General features: G+C 42.7%; 2 protein-coding genes across 6 annotated transcripts in view; one reads left to right on the top strand and one right to left on the bottom strand.

The window, feature by feature from the left end:
* Positions 1 to 4,277: 4,277 nt before the first annotated feature.
* On the top strand, positions 4,278 to 14,890 carry atxn1l (ataxin 1-like). Its single transcript, XM_035682524.1, has 3 exons — positions 4,278 to 4,408; positions 6,110 to 7,332; positions 8,209 to 14,890. Exons 2-3 carry the CDS (start codon positions 6,232 to 6,234, stop codon positions 9,676 to 9,678), a joined length of 2,571 nt encoding a protein of 856 aa, XP_035538417.1. The 5' UTR covers positions 4,278 to 4,408; positions 6,110 to 6,231; the 3' UTR covers positions 9,679 to 14,890.
* A 707-nt stretch (positions 14,891 to 15,597) lies between these two features.
* Positions 15,598 to 26,391, bottom strand: part of LOC118343613 (zinc finger protein 821) — a 16,940-nt gene continuing 6,146 nt past the window's right edge. Inside the window, exons 2-6 of one of the 5 annotated variants that reach the window (XM_035682529.1) lie at positions 24,026 to 24,157; positions 23,756 to 23,874; positions 22,428 to 22,526; positions 21,069 to 21,235; positions 15,598 to 19,433 (exon numbers count right to left, since the gene is read on the bottom strand). In XM_035682529.1, coding sequence (XP_035538422.1) covers positions 18,461 to 19,433; positions 21,069 to 21,235; positions 22,428 to 22,526; positions 23,756 to 23,874; positions 24,026 to 24,157 — 1,490 coding nt within the window. In that variant the 3' untranslated portion in view covers positions 15,598 to 18,460. Of the gene's footprint in view, positions 19,434 to 21,068; positions 21,236 to 22,427; positions 22,527 to 23,755; positions 23,895 to 24,025; positions 24,158 to 26,391 lie in introns of all 5 variants that reach the window. The other 4 variants (XM_035682530.1, XM_035682531.1, XM_035682532.1 and 1 more) reach the window with 4 other exon arrangements.

Raw genomic sequence — 26,391 nt, 5'->3', positions numbered from 1 at the left:
AAACCTTGCCAGATTTTTGGGTCTGCGGTCTGTTCTCCCTGGGTCCGTGTCGCTGGCCCGTTGCAAATCTGTCGTCGCCTGCTTATTGTTCAGCAGAATTTTGGCAACAGGCTCCTCCAAAAATCTCACCACATTCCTCCCCTCTTTTGCCCTCCGGAAAGCCGACGAAGCTACATTGTTGGTTCTCGAGCGATTCTCCACGTCTTCTAATTTGTCCCATATCTGGGTCCGACATCAGTTTTGCCTGGGCTGGCGGAGTATAAGCTATGCCACTCACTGCTCGGCTCTTTCCAAGTTACTCGGACTCGGCTCTTGCACGTCGTCCATTCTTTGTATTAGGGCTGAGAGTTTAGCCTCTACCCACCGGTGGTACGACGATTTTCTGCCAGCCCCCCGAAGATCTTCATAATCTGTTGTTAGTGCTGAGTAACTATGGTGAGCTGATATCTTGGGAAAAAAAAAGAAAAAAAAAAAAAACAAACCTATGTCGTTAGCTTTGTTGCCTGCTCGGGCTCGTCAGCTCCACCTTGGACCTTTGCATCATGGCGTCGGCCCCGGTGCGACCTGTAAAATGTTGTTTAATATTTCTCCGCCAGGCCGCAGACTTCGAAAAGTTATTCGACATTTCTGCCACCTCTTTAATTAAAACTCCAATATGCTGGGATGGTCAGTATATCTGCGCGTAAATGTTTAAAATAAAGGCAGCAATGCAGTGCGGAGCCCTACTCCGTGGCTTCTTCTCGGATCGCGTCACGTGACTCCCCTGTTTTCTTTGATATTAATTAATTGATTAATTATTATTAATTATAAAATTATTATCTTTTTCCTTATAAACTATCATCCTGGATTAAATTGTGGAGCTTGACCTCTGTAAGCAGAAGGCCTATACCCCATTTGTTTTGCTCAGTGATTGTTGATTGAGTTGGATCTCACTGGTTGGCTGGTTTATGGTATCCAACAGGCAGCCTAGCCCTGGGACTAAACGTGGGAAAGTCTGTGTATAGTGTTAGCCATTGAAAAAATTATGAACAACATCATAATTAAAATCAACAGGAGTGCAAGGATTGATTTCATTTCCCGAACACTGCTCTGAACAATATGTTGTATAGTGGGAAAAAACGTTGCAAACCCTGCTAGTGACATGGAACATGCAGCTGGAATTCCTAATTTTGCTTTAGGAATAGCAGCTACACCTCTCCGTGCCACAGAACAAGCAGTGGAAATTCCTGATTTTGCCTTAGGAGCAGCAGCTACTACACCTCTCTGTGCCATAGAACATGCAGCTAAAATTCCTGATTTTGCTTTAGGAAGAGCAGCTACACCTCTCCGTGCCACAGAACAAGTAGTGGATATTCCTGATTTTACCTTAGGAATAGCAGCTTTTATGCAGGCCTGTGCCTTGGAATATGCATGTGGAATTCCTCCTAGTGCCTTAGGAGCAGCAGCCATAATTCCTGCTTGCGTCAAGTAAGACACAGTTGTTGTTCCTGCTACCTGTGGAAAACTACCACCATGCATTCTTGTTTGAATGTAAGGGAAAACTACAATTCCTAAAAAAGTAGCACCTGTTAAAAGATATTTGTTTTCCATCAACTCTGGGATCTTAATTAAGAGTTGTCCAAAACGCTCAAGGGCAGAAAGGTCATGTCTTTTTGGGGGCCAAGGATGCTTAGGTGTCCTACGAGGCCTAAGAAGCCTCTCAGCCTCACGCATTAGTCGCATTCGTCTTCTTTCCTGACAGCTAACCCGATTCTGAAGGGCTGTGTCAGTATTATGATTAGGAGGATTTTGCAAGCTGTTTGTTGGAAAGAAGCTGTGTAGTCTATGCTGAGAAGGGGTCCAGGCTACTGGCACAGGCTCCTTCATTTCTTTTTCCTGTAACGTGTTTCTTTGACAGTTGGACCAGGGCTGTGTGGGAGGACGAGAGTCCACAAAACGCAGCTGTCCAAGACGCTCAAGTGCAGGAAGGTCGTGTCTTTTTGTGGACCGAGGATGCTTAGGTCTCCTAGGAGGTCTGATAAGCCTCTCAGCCTCACGCATTAGTCGCGTCTGTTGTCTTTCCTGACAGCTAACCAGATCCTGAAGGGCTGCGTCGGTATCATGATTAGGAGGCTTTTGCAAGCTGTTTGTTGGAAGGAAGCTGTGTAGTCTATGCTGAGAAGGGGTCCAGGCTACTGGCACAGGCTCTTCCAAGTCTCTTTTCTGTTGCTTGTTTCTTTGTGGAAAGCCTTGACTGTTGGAACAAGGCTGTGTGGAAAGACGAGGCTCCACAAAACGGCGCACTGACTTTGTGACAAAAGTACCCACAAAATAACCAAGACAAAATACAACCATGTCTATCTGAGAGTGTTTGTCCAAGTTATGAACAGGGATTAAATCTATGACTTAGGTTTCTGTCTCAACAGATAAACACTTTCTGTGTCTGTTAAAAAGGACTTTGAACAATTGGAATGTTGGAACACATCAAAGACAGGGGAAATGGAACCTGGAAGGGGGCGTGGCCAATGAGAGGCAAGGGCGGAGCTATTAGAACGCTCCATAGCAACAGTAACTAAGAGAGGGGCAATGTGAAGGAAATGTAAGATTTGCTATTTTGTTTTGCTGTTTGGCACCTTCGGTTTCAGAGTGCAATACCACTGTTGTAAATATGGACAGCTGTACATGTGCATTTCTTATGCTTATGCTTATATTCTAGATATTAATATACTGCTGTATGTTAATCTTTGTTGTACTGTATGATTATTATGAGTATATTTTACAGAAAGTTCTGCTTTGAGGTCATTAGACTCATTTTAGAGAAACTTGTTGCAGGTTTTTGTTTTCTTGCTTCATGGAATTTCAAGATGAGAACAGAAAACATTATTTCCATTATTAATATCCAGAGAAAACAACATAAGACTATAATCAGCTCTAGATTGAATTGAATAATTTAATAAATCAAGAATGAAGGACATTCATCATTATACAAACACAAGGTTGCAGTCCCTTCGTGCTATACACAGAAAAGCACAATTCATTTGTTGTAGCATAAAATAGAATTAAAACAATATATATTAGCCTACAGTTATTTATATATATTTATATATACATATACACACACATTTACACCCAGGAAATAATGTAAACAGCAGCAACAAGATACTGATGGTAATACAATTTTCATCTTCGCATAAAAAGTTGAGAAACATCCATCCATCCATCCACTCGTAAATACAGAGTCCACTCCTCTCATCCTGAACTCTGTCAGAACGTGATCCGCCCATCAAAGGTCTAGGATGTTGATGGAGCAGGTTTATACAAAATGTGGGTACAACAGTCTCTGATTTCTCATTGTCTGGCCAGCCTGAGTGTCATTTTGTCCAGACTGGACATTAACCAAGTCCAAACTGCAAGTCCAAGCTGGGCCAGCATGGGCTATTTGTCCCGGCTCCCCTCCTCTCCTCTTGGGGGAACCGGACTGGTCCCACTGATCTGGCTGGGTGGATCATCTCAAGGTCCACTGCTCTTTAACCCAAACCCATGCTTCCTTTACAATGACTGTAGGCTTCTATAGGATATTTCGGCAATAAAGCCAAAAACCAAGAAAAAAAAAAAATCAAGGTTTGGACCCTCGAAGGGAAATCTGGCTGTAGAGTAAGTGGGGGTCCAAACCTGGCACCCACTAGCAGCTTAATTCAGCACACACTTGATCAATTTCTGTGCTAAACTTGAACATGATCTAACTAAAACAAAAAACATTTGGATGACATCTACACTGGATAAGATTCTAAAAACAAATTAGTGTCGATAAAAGCTGGAGGGTTTCAGATATATCCTGTCTTTCAACAACCTTCACAAGAGGTCATATATGGAACATCGCGTCCAGCACCCCCCTACGTGTACACCACCTTACAGTGTCATTTGGATGGCATTTAACAAACCCACTGTTTTCTGTTTTTTGTTTTATTCAACTGCCCGTTAGCAACTATTTGCGTAAATTGATTAAGAGCTGTTGGTGATTGATCTGCCCCCCCCCCCTCTCTCCTCCATCTATTGTTCTGCCATAAATCAAAACCACAATGACCCAATGTGTAGTTTTTCTTATAATGGAACTAATAGTAGCTGTATATTATCAGTGATTTATATATACGGGTAAAATAAGTCTTTGGTAGTTATTGCGTATGTTAATACCTAGCAAACAGTTTACTAAAAACTAATTTGCTGCTCCTTTGGTGAATAATATTACCACGGAAAAAAAATTAAAAAAAACAGGAAATCGAATAAACGTAGTGACGTCATTGGCGAGCGCCTCTGCTGCTGGCCTTCGCAATGGGCTCGACTCCCTTTTAGCCTTTGATTTCTCCAATTGTCCCTCTGCACAGCAACTTTGTTTTCATGAAGAGGAGCCTGTCCGCGATGACATTTGGAGGTACGTCCACGCAGCGAGACCCCGCAGAGCGCTCTGCGAGGGGCGTTCAGCGCGTTGCCATGTTAACAGCGAGCTGTGAGCAGACGTGAGTACAGTCAGCTCATGGAGGCTAGCTGTGGTAGCCCGTAGCGTACTAGCCGGAACCTGTGGGCTGTTGGCCAGTGAGACTTTATAGTGGTAACTGAACGGCCTCATATGACACTGGCCGCCATTTGAACTCTCTATCCACGTTTTGTGTTAGTGTACCAAGTGTCACGCTGTCACTTTCCCGTCATGACGAGAAAATGGTGACTCCAAGTTGCTAGCTAACTTTTAGCCAAGTCAGCCACCAGCTAACGGTAAACAGTCAACGTTACTGTGAAGTGAAGTGAAGTGAAGCCGTGATTGGAGGAAAGCTCTCACTTGTGAATGCGTTTTTTTTTAAAAGCATTGGGTTCCTATCTAGGGCAGTTCAGGGGTTTGTTTCAGGAAGCAAGTTTGCTGAGTGAAACCAGGAACCCACTCGAGTCTGGCTCATGGACTGATGTACCAAAAAAAAAAAGCTGCTCAGTGTTTGATAAATGAGTAAACCTGTTTCTTGGGACACGCCCAAAACCTTACCTATCTGTGTAACAACCCTCACAGCTGTACTGTACTCATTGTGATGTTAGAACTGCTTTAAGTACAACACATTACCAGGAGGTGATGGTGAGGGTGTGTGCTCCCTGTAGGCTCCAGTGTTTGTGTGCAGTATTTCAGTGTAACTCCTTTCTTGGATGTCAAAAAGCAGACTTGCGCTTGCTGCCTTAATGAATTTTGGTCATTTCGATCTTGGGGATGAAACATGTTGGTTGTGCCTCCTAAATCCTACTGACCCGGGTGAGATGTTTAAAGTCATTCTCTCCACCCACATTTCGTTCAAACTCACAGACCTCAATGTTAAATCCTCGTAGTGATGCCAAAGTTTCCAAATATACCGGATTTCTTTTACTGAGTTATTAATGCTCGAAACATCCAGAAAAATTCAATTTGATGAAATGGTGCAGCCAAAAAAACGTTCAAATCTTTCACTCAAATTCACTAAAATATTTTGTGCAAATATTACACCGCTTCAAAAAAGAGTTGGTCGAGCACATACAGACTACATATGATACTGTACTAAATAAAAATGTTTTCATGTGCAACTTTCAAGTCCCTTTAAAGTGAAATAAAAAGGGAACCAATTGGATTTAATGGGGGTGTAAATCAAAGGTCTGATGGGCGACTTATGTGATACCATAAATTTGTTGCCTTTCATTTAATACAATCATTGCACAGACAATTTTTGTAATATGTAGTATTTTGATATTTTGAAAGACAGCTTTCCACAATAAAATAAGATTCTGTGTAACAAAATAGCTTTTTAGGTTTTGAAAAGGCAGCACTAAATCACATACTGTCATTATACCCTGTATTATTATACTGTCTAATGTTTTATTCTTGTTGCTACATATAAACTTGGTAACAACATTCTCTGTCATTTTCCCTCTGTGGTTCACCATAACCTAATACAATCTGTCAGTGACCATAAATGAAACTAAAGATTGAATCATTTTATTGTTTTCATCGAATTTGACATGTATATTAATCATTGTAGCACTGATTTTAAGAAGCAACATTCAACCTGCGAAAATATTTGAATTGTGAGTATAAATCTTTGGTTTTTTGTGTTTTCTTTCTCAGGTGAATTGGCAGGCGAGGTCAGCCAGGTGATTTCAGAACTGGTTCCTGTGCGGGCTGACTGGTTTGCAAGTTTCAGTTCCTTTGCAGTACAGTAAAGCTACTTGCTTGGCCAGAGGATTGCAATGAAACCAGCTCAGGAGCGCAACCAGGAGTGCCTGCCTCCTAAGAAGAGGGACCTCCCAGGTAGTAACAGCAGTGGAGCTGGAGGGACAGGGTTAGTTGGGGCTGCAGGAGGAGGAGGAGGAGGAGGAGGAGGAGGAAGTGGTGGTAGTGGAGGTAGCAGTAGTGCTGGTGCTGGTGTTGGTGCTGGTGTTGGAGAAGATGAAGTGGTTTCCATCCAGAACTCTGCAGCCAACAGTGACACTCGTGGAGGGACCCCATCTGGAGACTGGCTGCGAGCTCAGCCAGGACTTCATTATGGAGTGGATAATTCTGATGGCATACCAGCGGTGCCTGTTGACCAGTACAGTATGCTCTACAAAGTGGCTCTTCCATCTGTTACCTACTCGTCTACCAGTCTCCACCCAGTGTTAAGCCACATCTCTCCAGCCTACACTGTACACTCTCCTCTCCTGCAGCACCCAGGCCTTCCCTATCCTCCTCTTGGTTATGCCCAGATCCCTCATTCCTCCCTACAGTTTGTCAGTTCCCCTTATGCAGCGGTACCTTACGCTCTACCCCCTGGCTTTGTCCCGGGATCATTAATCTCTCCCTCAGGCACCATTCCTCAGCCCCACACTGTGTCCCACCTAGTTCCCTATTCATCTGTCATACAAGAAGGTGTTGTTTCCCCACCTCCCCAGGCCCAGGTGGCTGCTCATACCTTTGCCAAAGTTGCAGCCTCCAGCGGTGTCCCGCTAATGCTGCCTTCAGAGCAAGCTGCCCAGCAGCACCTTGGTACTGTGGGAGTCCTGCCCACAACAGAGGTCAGCTCTCGAGGGATGCCGGTCTTCTACCACACTCAGGGCGCCAGGGCTGCCACTGCCACCAGAGACCCCCACAGTGTCCAGCAGGAGAACGAACCAGAAATGAATGGAGGCGATAAAGAGCAAGGAACTAGAGAGGTTGGACTAGACTTGGCCTACATTGGTAGAAATGCGCGTCTGCTGGTAGCGTCCAGTTCTGCAGCGCAGGAGCACAGCCATGACAGAGGCCTGCAGAACCGAAGGCTGGAAGAGAGGAGCTCACCAGGCCAGCGCAGCACCCCAGACAGCGACCTGGAGGTGAGACACGTTGACCATCATTTAACGGGCAAGCAGCAGCATGATCGAAAGGCAACATTTTTGTTACAATGCTTTGATCAACGTATAAAATAGCGGTTTTAACAGAAATACTAAACTAAAAAATAACACAAAAACTATCTACTACTAAATTAGCTTTTTCATGATTTATAGTTTTGTATTAGAATCATTTCTTGGCTTTACACGATCACTCGCAGTAGTCTGCTTTGAGTGTGTAAGTGCTGTTATAGTATTCAGTAGTAATCTGGCTTTACCTTTTGCTTACCACAGTATGTTTAAGACGTAGTAGCACGTGTTAATTTTAGACTCTACTTCCTTCCCTCATTGTGTGCTGAGGGTCTGTAGGTAAAAGGGTCATCACTCACAGCCTGACAATTGCAATGCTGTACTAATAATATGCTATTTGTGGTTGCATGGAGATACTAAGTGAAGCCCTCAGTGCTTCTTTTTTTAAAGTGTGCAGGGGAAGGAAGCATGTTAATGCCTTAATAAGTAAAATGCTTTCGGTCCTTTTGGTTTGTGCTGGCTGGCGTCATTGACAGCTAATCCTTCATCTGAATCAACCAAATAGGGGAAAAATGCTAAAAATACAAAATAAAAGCTATTGGCTGTAGCTGCAGACTGTCTTGTCTGAGGAAAATGTTGGAATGCACGGCATTTCAAGAGATTGTTCAAATGTATTTATCTACTGAACCCCACAGATAGTTCATACTTCCATGCTGTAATTCAGGCTGCTGTGGGAAACATTCGAATGTCTTGTTAGAAACCGTGTCAAAAGCCACTTAAGAATAGTTCTGTTTGTTTCTGCAAAATATAAAGTTGTCTAATTAACACTTCATTCCTTTAATCAACTTCAAGGTGCAGCAGGTGGTTGGTCGTTTGGCTTCCTCTAGCCAAGGCGGTAGTGGAGTGCGCAAAGAGGTCTCCTTTGCTCCCTTGAACCTCTCTCAGGGTGCCCAGAGAGCCAGAGATGTTCACGGAGAGAGCCTGAGCGCACTGTCTGGCCGGACTGCATACGCGGCCCAGCCTGTGAGTTACAGTGATCCCAGAGTGGCCGGTCTCCATCAGCAGACAGGACAACCAGGCCACGCTGTCATGCTTGCCAATGGGCAACCAGTTCTTATTCCCCTGGAGTATCACCTGCAGCATCAGCCCCAACCACCACAGCAACACTACCCAGGACCGGCTAATGATGCCTCAGCCAGCCATGCCTCTGCCACCATGGCCTCCTCTAACTCAAGCTTTAAAGCCTCTGATTCTTCAGCCAGAGTGTGCCTCCCTGAAAGGCCGGAGCCGACCACTGCTCAGCAGCCGCTCCCCCAGCAGCACCCTGTCCAGCCTACAGCAGATGTGACTCAGGCCTTAGCTTCAAGCATCGCTCCTGCCCCGTCTCCCTGCAACCCGTCACACTTCATGAAGGGGGCCATTATCCAGCTCGCTACTGGGGAACTGAAGCGCGTGGAGGACCTGCAGACTCAGGACTTCGTGCGGAGCGCCGAGGTGAGTGGGGGGCTTAAGATCGACTCCAGCATGGTGGTGGACATCCGTGGCAGCCAGCAGAGACCTGGTCTTGTGTCGCTTCACTTTACTGTGGGGGAGCAACAGAGCAAAGTGACCATTGACGTGCCCCCGGAGCATCCCTTTTTTGTGTTCGGCCAGGGCTGGTCGTCTTGCAGCCCCGAACGCACGGCCCAGCTGTACGGCCTGGCCTGCCATCATCTGCAAGTAGGAGACGTGTGCGTGTCCATCACCCTGCAGCAGCAGCTTCAGCCTCAGCAGCAGAAACAACCACAGCACCATCATTCACAGCAGCAGCAGCAGCAGCAGCAACAGCAGCAGCAGAACCTGTCCAGGACTTTGAGCAAAACCAACGCTACATCAGGACCTGCTCACCAGCTCATGGGGCCTCCTGCCCCTCAACAGTCACGGCCTCAGTCTCATTTGAGGCTAGACCGCATCCACAGAGAGAGACAGAGGGATGGAGAAAAAGATGTGGTTGATAAGGAGGAAGCCACACATTTTGGGGTTGTTGGGCACAATGAGTCCCCCATCAGACCAAGTAGGACCTCAGCAGAGCATCCAAGGAGCCAGAGCAGTTACCACTTGCACACAGAGGGCTCTGCTTTCGCCGGGGCAGGGATGGGAACAATGCAAACTGCGCTGGGTGCTTCTCAAAGGCGCTGGTCCTCGCCTGGCCTCCAAAGATACAATATGAAGGGAGATGAAGGGCCACGCCCTCAAATAAGCACCTCCGGCCATACAAGGCCCTCTTTCATCCCCCAGGAGGTCAAACTGTCCATTGAGGGGCGCTCTAATGCAGGGAAGTAGCATCACATTTGGTAGCAACTATAAAGGAGACTGCCACGAGTAAGAATGAGTCTGACAAGGAGAGAAAGAGGAAAAAAAAAAAAAAGAGTGCGAATGTAGCCTCAGAATGTTTGAGATTTTGCACACCTGAAATATACAAAAGTAAAAGATCTTTGTCTATCTGGTGAAAAGTTTTGGTTTGGTTTGGTTGCCACTCAGCCAAAGGATACGAGCCTGTGGTTTCCCAGCCAGCTGAGGTCTGACCGGGACCTGACAAGCCGAGTAGAAACTATGTAGCTGATGAAATGCCTCTCATAGTCCTTACACACTGCATTTCTCTTACTCCCTCCCTCCTTTGTCTGCACTTCCTCATACCCATGCTTGGAGGTTACCATCGCATTCAGAACACTCTTGCTTCCTTTTTGACCAAACTGTCTCTTTGGAAGACCACAAACTACGAAGAATGTGTGTGTGTAGCACAGTGAAGCTACCAACTCTGCAGGTTCTGATGTAGTTAAAAGATCGCAGCCAGTGATCTTTTATCTCCTCCATTCCTAAGATCCTGTTTCCTTCAAAAGCATTTGCCCAAAAAAGAGTGGAGCTGCTGACATCAGCAGCTCCTGTGGTGGTGTTGGCACTGTTGACGCTAACTGTCAGTGTATGTTACATTATGCTTCTCCGGCAGGAGTCTAAAACCTCCTTTGTCAGCAGAGATACTTTTCTCGGTCTGCAAAGAACGGCATCTTCTCTCAGGCCAAGTGTGGGGCGTCGCGCTTGTCTTACAATCGAAATAGTGATAAATCAATCAATCAGTCTGTCTGTTCGGCAATCAGTTTCTACTCCAAGAAAAAGAATAAATAAATGTGCTTTCATTACACAACATCATATGCCCTCTGGTTGAGGATGAGGGCCCAACATGTGTGTTTGTTTGCATGAATGCCACAGATTGGAATAATGCTTTGTTCTCTATGATAACTAGAGATATGTTGCATTCCAGTATCATCAGTGAGAATATCCATCACTTAACTTTTTCCCCTTTTTAGGAGAATAGTTTTTCCCATCCAGAGCGATGCTCTCCCTCCTTCTCACTATACCTCACAGCTTTCCCGACCAGACTGGTGACTTTAATGCAATTTTAAAGAGCGTACTGGCTGGTCATCACCAAAGCCGCCTGTGGGAATGAACCAGAGAGAGACATCGCCCTGTCACATCACTGGCTGCACGCCACTTAAGCCTAAAAACCCCAGAAGAGCGGAAGGGCCTTGTAGTTACCCTCGGAGAGAAACCAAGTGTGCGATTGAGTCAGTGATGAGGTGTTGCTCTTCGTCCTCAACTCGAGTTGTTCAGTTACCAAATTAAAGCAATATTTCTTTTTACAGCACGCGGCAGTACCGCTCTCCCCCAGGAATTTCTTTTGTCGTGAGCTGTTTTCTATCTCTACACACGCGGTAGTGAGCTCTGGCCCTCCTTTAATCTCGACTTTTAAAGGTGATGCACTGTTTTGCTGTTAATTTTTATCGATGCTTCAGTATTTCTACACGAGCAAAGCATGCCTTTTGACAAATTTCTCAAATCGTTATCGATGAAACCGCTTCTCTCTTTGATATTTTTTATTTTATATGGATTTACTCAAGTGCATCTCCAAGAAAGGCTTGATTCTAATTAATTTGTGATCATTATCAAGTTATCTTCTGTTCTGTCTTTTGTTTGAACATATTAAGTCCTTTGCTTTTGTACTAGGATATATTTTATCCAGTGGATCTTATGATTGTCTTGTGTTGCACATAGAAAATGTCACTCATTGACTTCACACTGACCTTGTTATTAGGAATCACAGTACAGTAATGTTTTTTATTTTTTATTTTTTTTTAATGAAGGGAATATGTTTGAAGTATTGTTGTTGGTGTTTTGTGGTGAGAGAGGGAGAGAGAAAAAAAAAACTGACTTGCATTTTTAACTCTGTTTACAAATTAGCCAAGATGAATGCTGCAGTTTCCTACGTCGGACAGATTTTTATCCTTGTCACTGATATCCCCAAAAATCGAAAAAGGGGTGAAATTGAAAATAAGTGCAATTAGACCACGCATAAAATCATTCAGAGGTTTATAATCAGACAGCGTTCAACACAGACATTCCCATCAAATGTAAATCAGACAGTACCAGCTTTATTTTATTTTTTTCAGTCGTCGATCTTTCGACTTACCTCTGGTAAAACATTTGGTCACCTTTGAATATTTCATGCATCGCCCGTTATATTTCTTTTCATTGTATCATGCGCTCAGACAGGAGGATCAGTTAGTTACATGGTCGTCAATTTTGTGTCCGACTAATGTGTTGGTGTTGTAGCCCAGACCCTGTTCTGTGTGTCCATCTGTCCTCTTCAACTCTCTTAACTCGAATAGAGCCCTTAACTGCCTCATGCAGCCTGACCTCCCTGTCAGCAGGTGGAGGGGCCATGAGAGAAGTATCAAACAGAGTCACCTGAACTGGGCCTAGTTAGACCCTCATCCTCTGGTACTGTCATTATGAGCAGTTTTTAAATGACTTTTTCATTTTGTAAAGTCTGTCTGAAAACAGTTCTCACGTGCCCATAAAGAGTTATTGGTCATTGTAATCATTCCTCCCGTCTAGACTGGCTGTGTAAAGATTCCTTCCTGATTCCAGTATGAGATATATGGGACAAAATCAACAGTCATGTTTCTGTACAGTAATGATGCACATCGAGCTTAAATGGGGCATCAGAAAGTCGGGGTCAAATCAGGTGAGCATCTTCCAAAGTTTCAGTTATTGTTGTACACAGTTAACGTTTTGTTACTGATCCTCTGCAGCAGCTCAGGAGGAATGCCGCTAAATGCACAAAGCAGCATCACATGGACCGGAGCAATGATTACAACCACTAATAACTCGTACACAGAAGTTAGTATTGTATTAAAATAGGTTTCAAAAAACTTGAATCTATCCCTCAAGATGCTTTGCAATGGGAGATTTAGTAAATAATTTTTTACTACAGTTAAGAACACATCTTACCATCAGAAAGCTCACCACATTGACTCATTTTTCATGCTGTAAGCAATATACATAATACCTAAAAACATTTCATGTAGTCTTGGTGTTTTCTATGCAGTAAACTCAGTATTGTACCCTTCATTGTCTTAAGTACAGCTCTCTGAAGCAGTAGGGCAGGTCGGCTGATGCAGTCATTTTACGCTGATGTCTGGTAAAGATTTTTTGCTTTAAATGACCTTTTTATTGGAATACAAACCAGTATTTTGCTTTACTACTTTCTATTCTTTGCTCAGTGGCCCCAATCTTCCTCTGTATAGCACCCTGTTGAGTCACAGATGGCCAGACATTTATCGTCTCCTCATGATGCCACACAGTCGGAGCCAAATCACTCAAGACGAGTGTCCCTCAAATTTTCATTGCATTATTTTGGCAGCGCGGCTGCCAGGCCACTTCAACATTTGTATTTTAGGTCAGCATGGCTTTGATGGGATTTACATGGTGCAAGCAGTGCCACCTGTGACTTTACCTCCTGTTAATTCTCACAGCAAGACCATCCTGTGCTACTATGAGCCTTTTTTGTTTTCTTCGCCCTCTGCTCTGAGCAGTGTGTGCCATGTTAAAGCAGGAAAGCTCGACTGCAACCAAGATGTCCAATGAATCTTATTCACATCACTGATAGTCTGTTGCTGTAAGTAATTGCACTAAATGCCCTTCTTCACAGTGTTGTAAAATGAAAACTGTTGGTAAATTGAAGCGTTTCAAAATGTAAAAGCACACAGAATCATGGAGAAATGGCAGGTTGTGTGTTTCTGTAGATAGATGTATTTTTCTGTATAGATAGCTTTGATGATGCTTGTCGATAATGCCTTAAATTCTGCTTTGTACAATGTGTGAAATTGAAATAATGGAATGATGCTTCTGGTAGACTTGGTGTTCCCATTTCAGGCTGTACAAGAGCAAATCAGAAATGTCGAGCCTTGGCACTCTGGTCATGCTTATGAGCGGGAAATTCCTATTTACATTTCTCAAAGGGTGACAGGGAATTCTCTTTGGGCCCCCGACGGTTCAACCAAGAAATCTGCAATTTTATGTTTGTGTTTTTTGGTCTTTTTTTTTTTTTAAATCATAATCTATTCCGTTAAATGTTTTAATACACACTTATATTCATACTTACCTTTTTAATTCTTGTGGAAGTGGAGTAAATGGAAGCGCTTGTCTGCACTTTTTACGATGATGATGAGTGTCAGCAATAGAGGGCAATCCATTAATTACACACACACACACATCCATTGTCTTTTTTTATTTTTATTGTTGCACAAGATCAGTAGGTTTTTTTTTTTTATCCTTTGAATTAATGGGTTGTGTTTGGTGTTTTGTGCTTTGGCCCACAGTCTCTGGACAACAGAAAGTGGGTTTAAATAAATTGAGAGAGACAGGCTGCATAAATCAGATAGCTTTCCATTGGTGGTAATGTAATGGTTTATTATGTTTTGTGATGTTGGCAGTGGGGATTTCTTTACTGTGTGAACTACTTCCTGTTGTATGATCCAATATTGAACCGCAGAGGTGAATTTTTAGGACGGTTTCGGTGTTGCTGATGTCGAATTAAATCAGGAGAACGAGAACGGTTAAAAGTTTTAAAGAAGTCTGTGTATTTTCCGATTTGACATTGTACTTTTTTTGGCACAAAGGTGACACTGCTTTTTATGTGACGTGTAACTTAAAAAGAAAACAAAAAACAGCATCTTTTTTTAAATGCCTAAATCTGCAAAATATATGCAATGATGTAAATGTAACATTCAATCCTCAAGTATAATCCAGGTTGTATGAACTTTGTATAGTGAGTTTTAATATCGTATGGCCGTACCAATATGTATTGATCTTTATCAGAAGCCTTAGAGTTGTCGACCGAAAGTGCTCCCTTAGAATACCCTACACCTACCTGACTTTAACAAAGCATTAATATCTCTATTTTGTTGCATCTTTATTTGTACCGTTTTTGAATAAAATAGATTTGTACTGTATATTTGTACCTCTCTGTGAACTACTTAGGGCGGTTTTTGTTTTTTTGTTTTGCTGTTTTAATTCTATGTACTTTAAGGACACAAAGATATTGTATTTTTATTGTTACAGCTAACTTGGAGACATTGCATTTATCATGTTTGTTAAGTAAACACAATATAATATATATATATATATACAAATATAAATATAAACTATTATCCAACTTGTGTGCATGTGTTTCTTTAGTTGCATTTGTGAATTTATTTTAGTTTATCTTTTGTGGCATTAAGTTAATGGTGGGAGAAGTGAGATCTTTCCCTGATGTGACTGTACCGTCAAAAGTTAATTTTACTTAATTAAAAGTTCAAAAGTGTAATCAGCAATGTGACCCTAACTACTTCATATACAGTAGTAACCTGTAATGCTGCATCTTACTCCACAAGTCAATCATAAATAAATAAATAAAATGAGTTTTTGAAATTGCACCACTTGAAATGTCACACAGGATTTTCAGATCACGTGATTTTCAAAGTACAACATTTAAATGTTAAATTCTGTGGTATTTAAATTGTAATAATAGTATAAGTAGTAGTTTAATAGTAATTCAGTTTCACAAATAGGTATTCTTGTCTTTCATTTTTTATGGGTACTATTTGCTATAATATGAATGTATTAATTAAACATTTAGTGGAATAAAGACAAAGAACACATTTGAAATACTCCAGTGCAAATACATTCTACACTGACTCTGCAAAACCTCCAACAAACAAATGCCATAATTCTTCAATATTTTACATTCAAACTCCACCTGCACTTTAAGAGAAGACCTCTCACTGTTACAGAACTGTGTGACGCTGTAACCATTAAAAACAAATGTGTATTTGTGTGTATAAAACAAATGAGGATGGAAGTGACAAGGGGACGCTACCCTTATAGTAAAGTCAATGTTTATTTCCACATTCTTTACCAGGTTTCATCACGGTCTGTACATCTGTTAATCCAGTAACAGAGGATGGCATCCCCAAAGTGCCACCCAGTCAGAATGCATTGAAATCGCAGCAAGCATGAATGTTCTCATTAGCAGTTTAGCTCATTCATTTGGCCTTAATCAGAGAGATTTGTTTTGTAAACATGGACATTGAGAGGAAATCCTGATAGAATTAATATAGAAAGGCCAACGTTTTTACCAACATTTTTCTTTTGATTAAACTGTATAAAAACAGGCAGGCATAAACTAACAGTAGAACACAAGCTCATATTGAACCATTCTAGGACAAGTGCAGTTTCACGACATGCAGTGCTTACCTAATCCATACCGAAAGTACTGCTGGTAAAGGACCAACGTCACTTCAGAGTACTTCCTTTGCAATAGAATGTCAGACCACAGACGCCGCAGTTTTCTGTCGCATTAATCCACTGTAGGGCAAAGGGGATCACAGCAATTTCAAAGAGCAACCTCTGAGAATACCCAGTATTCATAGTCTGAGAGAAGAGAGAAATAAATGACACCTGAAGACTTTGTCGAGAACACTGATCTGCCCTTGGTACAGTATGTCATGGATAGGATGGCAGTGAGACCCTGTTGCTTTCATGTGCTCAACTTGGAAGAGAAAACATATCACCGAAGACAAAGTGTCTCTAGAAAAGTCACAACTGCCTAAAACTGTCATATGATAGATCTATAAATGATTCTTATGGACCAGGGTGTTGGTACTAGGCTCTGAGCCCTCTCACTGAGTTAAATTGCCTGAGAAGCTAAACTCTTTACATTGAAGTCTGTTTAAATTAAAGTTGCATTCTGCATAGTTTCAGTGAAAAGTCAGTTAATTTCCCTTAGAATAAATAACACATCTGTTGCATAGAGGTTTGATGCACTCCTAGAAAAGCCTCTGAGGATGAAACAAAAAATTCCTATATTTTCTTTTCTTTGTTAAATTTGCTGTAAGAAACAGCCAGGTAGATTGACTCTCATCTAGGAGTGACTCAAACAGAACCAGTACTTGTCCTTGTTTCTGATATTCCTTGAAGAATATTTCAGAAACTGCTCATTTGACACTGTAAATGTTTGCATCTGGTGAAGTGAAGTCAAGAAGAACTGGAGGTAACCTTACAGGCAGGAAATTAAACAAGGGATATCCAAACATGGCCTCTAATTTAAACATTAAAACGATTTTATACCACCGACGGTAACAAAATAACCCAAACATTTCCACAAGAAAAATATATTCACATCATATTGCATAAATATGTGCTGGAATGAGGTTAATGAATATAGATTAATAAAATCTCTCTCCCAGTATGGGCTGTATGTGTCATGATATTAGCCCCAGTGCTCAGTAACGGATGGGGATGAAAAATAAAACACGTCTAAACAGGTGTTTAAGGTGAGTTCCTCTGTCAAATGAATCAATAAATATCATTCATTAATTATGCTGACGGGATACATATGAACCCAATTTAAGTGGCACAGGTTACATATACTGAAGGTACTGCAGCTTTTACGAAGCATGTTGATGCTACAGAAATTGCATTATCTGTGTATGATCCTCTATATAAGAATAACCCTCTTTCATATGATGTAATTTACTCAAAAAGAGGAAAACGTGTGTATATGTGTATATGCGGGCAGAATTCAAGTAATGTGACAAATTCTGTTGTCAACAAGTAACATATTGTACGGTTTCATTGTGACCACTTACTGGAACATTTTAGCATAATATTCCTTAATGCGATGAGCCCAAAATATATAAGAGGTAACTAATGTATTGTACAGTACAATAACAGCAGCACAGACTGAACTTTTTTTATGAGCCCAAGAAAAGTTCTGTAACACAAAGTAAAAAAAGAAATGACATTGGCAAAATATTCAGAGTGTAGCAATGTAGGGAAAAGAAAAGAGATTCAGATATTGGCAAAGAGAATGTAAAGAGGCGAATGCATTAAGTTGTACAACTCAGGAGATGGGGAGGGGGAATGTTGCTCAACACTGGGCGTGTTCAATAGGACAGAACATTTGACAGGTTAAAACAAGTTTATCTGTTAAGAAGCGTTAAAATCAAACCTGGGAAATACATTTGGAACTGATTTGTTTGTAAATCAGCTGCTCCTGTGAATGTTTGTGTCCTATTAAAGTGCCTGAGTGATAAATGCGAACACAAATCGTGGAAAACAACCCGCATCCTCTGTAGTAGTGTACAGAACATATAGAGCTTTGGAAGCTTGGAGTTGGAAACGCAGTAAGCCACAAAACAGAGAGCGTGACCACGGCGCCAAGCTGAGGTAGTAGTTTGACTGAATATGAACTTCCCAGGGACCCACGGTGGCAGCTTGAAGAGAGAGGTGTAGCTACCGGTAAACCCGAGTCACTGGGCTGGCGGAGTGGACCAGAGAGGAGGGGGCTGTGGCTACAAAGTCCCCACTCCTGTCACTGGAGGTCCATGTGCAAAAAGATTTGTTTCTTTCCTCAAAGGAAGTATAACTGCTCCTACTAGAATGAACTGTGTTAAATCTGCTAGCCCACTGACGAACAGATAAATCTCTTTACAACATGCTTTTAGGTCATCATCCATACGACATGAAACATTCTCAACCCTGTTCCCAAGGTTTTCTAGACTGGAATAAATTAGAAATGTATTTAACATAGCAGTTTGTGTGAAGCCGCTGGACACAGAAGGCTGGAAGTAGAACCAGCTAGGAATGGTTCACTGTGACCCTGGCAGCCTGATGGCAGAGTGCAGAGGTTAATGAAGCTGCTAGAAGCCAATTGGTCCGTCCCCCCAGTGGCCTGCTCCAATTAGGGCAGCTTCATGAACAGTCCATTATCGATGGAAGGGACAGGCATTGGGCAGGGGAACTGGAAGAGACTCATGTCTGCTGTGAGGGCAGCCATCGCAGCGGGGTCGTGCTCTATCTGTGTCCTCAGAGCAGGGTCGATCTTCTCCAGCCGTCGTTTGATCCTCTTCGCCTCCCTCTCGCGGATCAGCCTGGCCTGCCTCTTCTCCGGCGTCTCGTTGGCCCTCTTCAAGCGCATGGCCTCCCTGTCCCTCTGCAGCCTGCGCGCCCGCTGCTCGTCCGATTCCTGCATCCTCTGCATCCGCTTGGCCTCGCGGTCCCGCAGCCTTCTCATTTCCCTCTCCTCTTCCGTCTCGCACGCCCGCTTGTTCTTCTTGGCCGTTCGCTCGCGTTCTAGACGCTGCAAGCGGGCCTCCAAGGGTTCGTTCTTCCTACGCAGGGCCCATTTCCGCAACGGTGACTGGGCCTCCACTAGCTGCTGATAGGCCACGCAGCTGTTGCACACCAGCAGCACTCCGGCAGGATACACCGGCATAGGGCTCAGGATGTCGGGGATAGGAGGAAGGCTGGAGGAGGAGGAGTTAAGAGCATCGGGGATGGATGCGAGTGATGGCCCTTCAGAGAGGAGACTGTCGGGCAATGAGGGAAAGGAGGGCCCTTGGTCTGAACCTCTGCATGGTCCTGGGCCCGAGCACGGTCCAGATCCCGGGCCCGGGCCGTGACACTGGCTCGATATGTGGCCTGGTCCCTGGCAGGTTCGATGGGCTTGACATAGGTTGGGGTTGAGGTCCGCTGCTTCACAGGGGTGAGGGCCCTGACATGAACTGGGGCTTGGGCCTGGTCCATGGCAGGAGCAGCTACCAGGGCCTGGGCTGGTCATGGGGCTGCTGGAGAGGGAATGGGACATGGAACAGGGGTCCCTTCCACCAGAGAGATCTATCCTGCTTGTGTCGAGGACATCTTTAAGCTTCTCCCTGTGAAAAGTATTAAAGAGCTGGTTTTATTGATGTCTGGATACTTTCTAACAAACACTAGACCCTTGAAACATTTTTCTCTTAACCTGACCTCCTGATTTCCACAGCTTTTTTCTCTCATTTCAGTCAGGTGTATTTTCCTTCAAAGTGCGCCTTAGTGAGGCACAGTTCTACATTTAGTTTCTCTAGTTTAGATTCATATTAAGCCCTCAAGACCCACATCTGGGCATCTCCTCATCTCCTAAATGTCTTTACCTTATAAGCCATATAAGCTACACGTTATTTCATCTCCAGAGCTAATGATCAAATCGTACTGACACAGTTGCACCTTGTGTGCTAGCGACTATCATCAGTCTGCACCAAGGCTAAATACATCAGCTTGTTATATGATGGCTAAACTATTCAGCTTGCATCACAATGACGTTACGAAGGGTACAACACAGACATTTTGGTGCCAATTAACATTTGCCTTTCATTCATGTTAACCACTAGTCAACAGCTTGTAACCAATCCTTGGTCTGTATGGTCACATAATAACATAATAACTTATCTATCAAGCTTCTATGATTGACATCATTTAAAATGATTTAGTCCAGCAGGGAAATAATGACTCATTTCCCCAACTAGCTAACTAACTAACTAACCTGTGGTTAACTAAGAGAGGAGTTTATCACAGACTGTTTCCAGATAACTCTATGAGAACAAAAACTGTGCCAGATATTTTAAAACTGACTTCATTCACATTGTTGCTGGCTGTGACATCCGACTTTTCCCACACATAACTGTGCTCAGTTGAGATGGAACACCTGATTCTATCATAATTTTCTTTCTTTCTTTTCTCTGCTTTTTTTTCACTCAAAATCAAAAATACATTAGAGCTTCTTACTATGTTTCTCCTTTTATGTGTCCTGACCTTGCCAGTGCTGTTTAAATTTCAACGTAGTGGTAGTTGCTAAGCAACATGCAAGTTTATTTCCATTAAATCTGTCATTCCAGCACTAATTTTATTCATCCCTCATGTTCTGCATCCTGCCTAATCTCACACTTCGAGAACCACTGCTCTATTGTGTTCGAGTGCAGCATTAAAGACATATTTTAACTTACATCGCAACACCTTTTGACCACCTTGTTGGATGTACAGAAGGAAAATCTCCAGTCAACCTAAACATTTGTCGTGTGAAGGACTGCAGATACTGACTCAAAATCAGTTTTTGATGTTCTATGAGGAATTAAGCTGCACTATTTAAAACTATTTCTCCTCAGTGATGTCTGCTGCCTTTGTCCTATAAAGGGATCTGTCGTGGGTGATCGATCCCTGAGATATTGTCTGAAACATTTAAATATAGATAACAACAGCAGGAACATGATTAGTAGCAAAACAGAAACCCTGTATTTTATATTATATATTTTCATAAATGAATTATATATTTATTTATGATTTGATTGAAAACTGTGGAAACAGCTGACTTTTTAACTTAAATGTTAAAATGATTGATAATATGTACACAGAAACAGCAATAACACACCTATATCTATAACACTGCATCTAAAACATCTGTAGACTTCTCCTTTAAAAACTGAAAGCAACGTGCGTTAAAGACTTGAGACAAGGGATACAGAAGAGATGAGCCGAACCTGTTAAAGTTGTTGGTGTCTGTAAAGCGTGCGCCACAGACAGCGCAGTTGGAGAGGCGGTCCTCGGAGTGGATGAGAAGATGCCGTCCAAGCGAGCCAGGCGAACTCAGGGCTCGCCCACACACTGGGCACACATAGCTCTTGGTGTTGCTCATCATAGCTGTGTGCTGTTAAAGACAGCAAAACAAGATAAGAACAAGAAAAAAAGACATGATGATGACAACTGTCTACTTGTTGTTGTAGTTGGTTCTAGAAAAGGAACAAATTACTGCATCAACAACAGGAAATTGTTAAACACTTTTTTGCTTGTGCACCTTGCCAACCATGAATGAGAAAATATTAAACGCAATACACGGCGTAAAACACAGTATTGTACATTAAAGCAAGTTAGCATTTAATCAAAAATGGAGAAAGCTTTTTAGAAAAAGCAGGCAGCGTACACTACATGTTGCTATTTACTGCTCTAAATGGAATACTAATGTCATACAACAAACAACATCATTAAAATAACATAATTAAGTTGACCCAGTAAAAATGAAAAGACGTTTCAAATTATAAATAATTTGAGCAGCATTCAAATGTGGTCCTCAGACGACTCTGGTCTTGCATTTAACCAATCACTTACCAATGTAACTATGGTAATTGGTATTCTTGTGGCTTGTGCCACTGTCCATATGGTCTCCAGGGGTTAACAAGTCAGACCCCGTTGTAATTGCTCAGCATGGCGGTAATAGAATACACACTCATCTTTCAGCAGCTTTAAGCGAAAGAACCACAAACTGCCTGACATTTGCAAAAAAACAACAAAAACACATTTACAGTGTTCATTGTGTGAATTCTGCAAATGCTGAAGTAAGGTATAAATCAGCTCCTGAGTGTGATTGGTGAAGACACGTATAATGAGAGAGGAAGGTACGGATTACTGTAAAATGATGGATAAAGAGCCTGGACGAAGAGCTCAACCTGCAACTCCAGCATTTTTAAGAGCGCTATTTACCGCCAGCACATATATAAGAATCTTTATATTATTTGGCACTGAATCCAATTTTATGTACCCAACTGAACACTGTCTTAACTTGTGAACCAACTTCAATAGGATTTTTTTTTCTGTTTTAGTTTTTAAAAGACAGACTGTGCAGTTACATGACACAGTAAGCACTAGCTTGGCTCATGCAAGTCAACAACTTCTCCCTCAACCTGCATTTTACTGAAGTACTGACGCTGAAAGCTACTTAGGGGCTTTACAGGTGATGACCTACTGCTAGCTTATTAGAAACAGATTGCAATAAAGGATCTAAAGCCGCTCTGTTTTCATGGTTCTGTTCTAGATAAGAACAGGCGAGACAATGTTGTTCTCACCTGGTAGACATGGGAGATGAGCTTCTCAGGGCTGCTGAAATCCAGCGTGCAGAGAGGACAAATGAAGTTGTTGCCGTGGTCTGCCCCTTCCTCGCTCTCCTGAGGAAAACCAAGCAGCATTAAAACACATTTCAGGAACAAAGCCAGTGCTATATGCAACATACACTTACACTTCACAGCTTGATTCTTGATATCTTATCCTTTTTGATATTCATTTTATTTCTAGAGTTATTATATACAATCAATTTTGTCCTTATCTCTTGCTGGGCCTTTGTGGAGTCACTACTCATGTCACATGTTTCCAGCTGAAGCATTTCTGCAAGTGGTATACAGTGAGGTGTCGAGTGTGTGAATGAGCAAAATTCTCACAAGTCCTAGTGACTCACTAACAGTGACACGATGCTGTGTGCTGTCACAGATGTGACTCACACACAAGCTGAAATGCATTTTCAACATTTTCAGACAGAAGGTCCAGGCACAAAAACATATTGGCTGATACCAGGGGTGTTCTGTTGAAGTCCATTACACGCACATGAAATTGAAGCGCTCCTCATTTTTCTCATAAAAATCTTAAAATAGTAAAATTATATAATATAATAGTTGAATGGGTGCTTTACGTTATAATTTTAAGTAGCAGTACGTTTTTTTTTTTTCCTTTTTACAATGTTCTGTCCCCTGCAGCACAGCTTGTTGAAACTCAGTTTGTATTTTAAAGTTTTAACAGATGATCTGATGCAAAGGAACCACAGATATCAGTACATCCTGTTCCTGTTGACCCCTGCAGTAATTCGGTCAAATTATCTGCTATTTGTCTTAGGTTGAACACATGGGCTGTGAATCCACAGTTAAATAGAGCTGAAAGATAAGTTATACTGAATCTGTTAACACTGCATGACATACATTACATTCCTAAAGCAAACCTTAAACAGTTGACATCTAGATCCAAATTAATATTCACACCCACTGTGGTTCTGTGCACAACTGATGGGCGAGAATTGAAAAAAACCCTGCAGCTATTAAGTTGTCAGTTTTCACAGCACACAAAAGTCTCGCCACAATAACAGCTACTTCGTTTGTAAACCACATATCGCAAACTCTGCACCAACACAATGACGCAGGGCAGATACTTATCAATAATTTATCTCTGTGCCACATGAACAACTGCACAATACAGTGGCTTATAGTGGAGCGAATGGGCGGTACTAAACTAACTCAAGAGGAGGCAAAATGAAGAAGAAAAACAGAGTCAATGAAATAAAGAATAACACTGTAAACAAAACATAAGTGGCAGAATTTTTTTTGTTTGATGTCGGTACCAGGCCTCTCACCTCCTTGACTCCCGCTCCTTGTAGGCGGCACTGTGATCTCTTGGTGGTCATGTGGTCGTCGGTGGAGGTGTTGGAGGATGAGTCTTCACCGTGGTTGTCAGGGTCACTATCACTGTCTTCTATGGAGGCAAACACAGCCCTATCAATACAGACAGACAACAGAACACAGAGCAGGGCTTACTCTCACTAACACCCCTCAGTCCGAGGACATCTTATAGAGTCCATCCAGGCCTTCCCCGTCCCGTCCCGTCCCGTCCCACCATCCTGTACCTGAGATGCTATCCTGCTCTTGGACTTCCTGGGAGTTGTTGCTGCAGCATTCACTGTCTTCGGTGAATTCGTCCCTGCCATCCATGTTAATAGTGTGCTGGAGCCCTGTGATGCCTGAAGTGTGGAATGGCCCTGGAAGTAGACAGACAGTAGCAGTCAGTAAAAGAAGTGTTTCCAGTGAGCACAATGAACTGTTCTGACTGGAGAGAAAACATGAGGAGCGCAGGTGACTGCCATATATACTGTAAACTAAACCTAAAACAGAATTGCACAGATTTCATCGCAGATTTCGCCGTCTCTGTGTTATCTATCTTTTTACAATTTCCGGGTGTATTCGACCAATGTTGGCAATGTTGCAACTCAGTGAGCTCAACTGCTTTGAGAAGATACTGGACTTTAATTTGTTTTTTGCATCAATGAGCTAAAGTACCTTGATATGTTAGGTATTTAAGTTGCTGGATTTGCAAAAAAAAAAAACAGACATTCGCTTATGATGTTTCAATGTTTCACAATTTCGAAAGACCGTTTTTATATGACAACGTACTGCAAGTTCCTGCATATCCACAGAGGCAGAACATACGGACAGATGCAGCTCTTTAAAATATGTAGATTCATAATATTTAATATAAAGCCAAACTTCAATAAATGAAGTGTGTTTTAATACAGAAGCCACCCTTTTACCCATACATTATATCTAGCATATGAGTGTCTTATCTCCATAGCAACATAGACACAGCATCTGCTGTCATGGCGTACCACAAAAGGTATTGATTTTCCAACACAGTGCATTCACCTATACAGTAGCTAAGCGTTCTCGTTTTGTTCACAGCAAGACACATAAAATGTGTCCAGGCCTCTGCACAGAACCGTAGAGATTATGACACTAAGTGAAACCTCTGATCAACAGCTCAGCCCTATATGGAAAATTATTTTTGCAATTCTACATTTTTCTCAAAACTTTTGGGGATCCACTTGTGATGTGGACCCCGAGAACTTCTTCACCCGATAAATTGGGCCGCTTTCACACGAGCCATCCAGCACTGGAACACAATGACTGCTAAGGCAGCAAAGCGAGCCCGCTGACATACGTGCACACACATTAACTTCATTTGCATCCCAACCCCCACTTTTTCACACACACATATACACTTGCAGATAAATGCTAGCTCTGTTCCACAGCCATGCTGCAGTCCCACGGGGGAAGCAGCCTGCACTCTTTTCCTCTAGCTAACTGCCTTGCTGCTCAGTGTGTTTCTCTCTCTCTGTCTCTCTCAGTACCACCCACACACTGAACAGCCTGGCTCGCCCTCTGTCCTCCCTGCTTGTATGTAGCTCTGACTACTTCCATATCTATACCATCAGCTCTGAGGGGGAGGTTTAAGCTTCATACCATGACAGCCCATATGTGGCTCATTTAACTCTTTGTGATGCCACTCTTTGTCTTACGGTAGCCCCGTGGGTTGCAGGATACTGTCAACAAAAAAACAAACAAAATCCCTTCACTTTTCTTATTATCACACTTCCGTCCAAACCTGTATTTAACTGCCAACGCTGCTTAATTGAAAGCTCCTCTGGCATTCACACACGAGAACATCCCACTTCAGATAGCTGCTAAAATTAATGGTAGCTTAAAATCCAATTTTCCTCCCTTGTGTGCTCCCTCTCCATTAACACAGATCAGAGATGGGAGAGAGATCCTGACTTCAGTTACCTGAGACTGACAGAAGTAATTACAGCCCTCGTCACTATCCTGAGGTATTGAACACACACTCACACTTTCTCTGCGTGTGCCTGATGAAAACAGAGGTAGACTCTTTGAGGAGGCTTGTCGTTGTACTATTTTGCTGGTGGTGAGAAGTTAGTATGTGAACGCAGTTTGGGCACTTTTCCCATAGAAATCAAAGCATTCATTAGCACTGGTAGAGTGGGTCGGAGTATTGAACTATGAACTACTACAACAAGCTGGCTTCACGGCACATAGCCAATGATTGATGTGTGAGAGATACCCATCCCCCCACTGCTAGGGCTCTGTCTGTACATCTGTCTCTCCTCGCTCCCTCCCCTCAGTCTCTGCCACTGTGATGTTATCTCCGAGTCTGTGTGTCTGTAGGCAGGAGGTGACGCAGTGTCTGACTGAATCCAGACAAAGAGACAAACTCATCAGCCAACAGACACACAGAGGAGGGAGAGGGGAGAGGGGAGGAGGGGAGGCAGTGGGGGGTGGAGGGGGTAGCGCGCAAAACAAAACAGACAAAAGACAGAATGCCAAAACTCTACTCAAACACCAAGCAATGGGGGTCCTGTTGAATTCAAAGCCCCCTCCTTGTCCTTTTCAGCCGCCGTCCCCTCCAAAACACACACACACA

The sequence above is a fragment of the Morone saxatilis genome, unplaced genomic scaffold, assembly GCF_004916995.1.
Source record: "Morone saxatilis isolate NCDOM2014 unplaced genomic scaffold, NCSU_SB_2.0 Contig11, whole genome shotgun sequence".
In the NCBI taxonomy this organism is placed as follows: domain Eukaryota; kingdom Metazoa; phylum Chordata; class Actinopteri; family Moronidae; genus Morone; species Morone saxatilis.
The sequence above is the reverse complement of the archived record's forward strand: the minus strand, read 5'-3'. Positions and strand labels throughout refer to the sequence as shown.

Coding starts and splice junctions, on each gene's coding strand:
- atxn1l (XM_035682524.1), top strand. CDS start 6,232: ATGAAACCAGCTCAGGAGCGCAACCAGGAGTGCCTGCCTCCTAAGAAG. Junction 7,333..8,208: donor CCCCAGACAGCGACCTGGAG/GTGAGACACGTT, acceptor ATCAACTTCAAG/GTGCAGCAGGTGGTTGGTCG.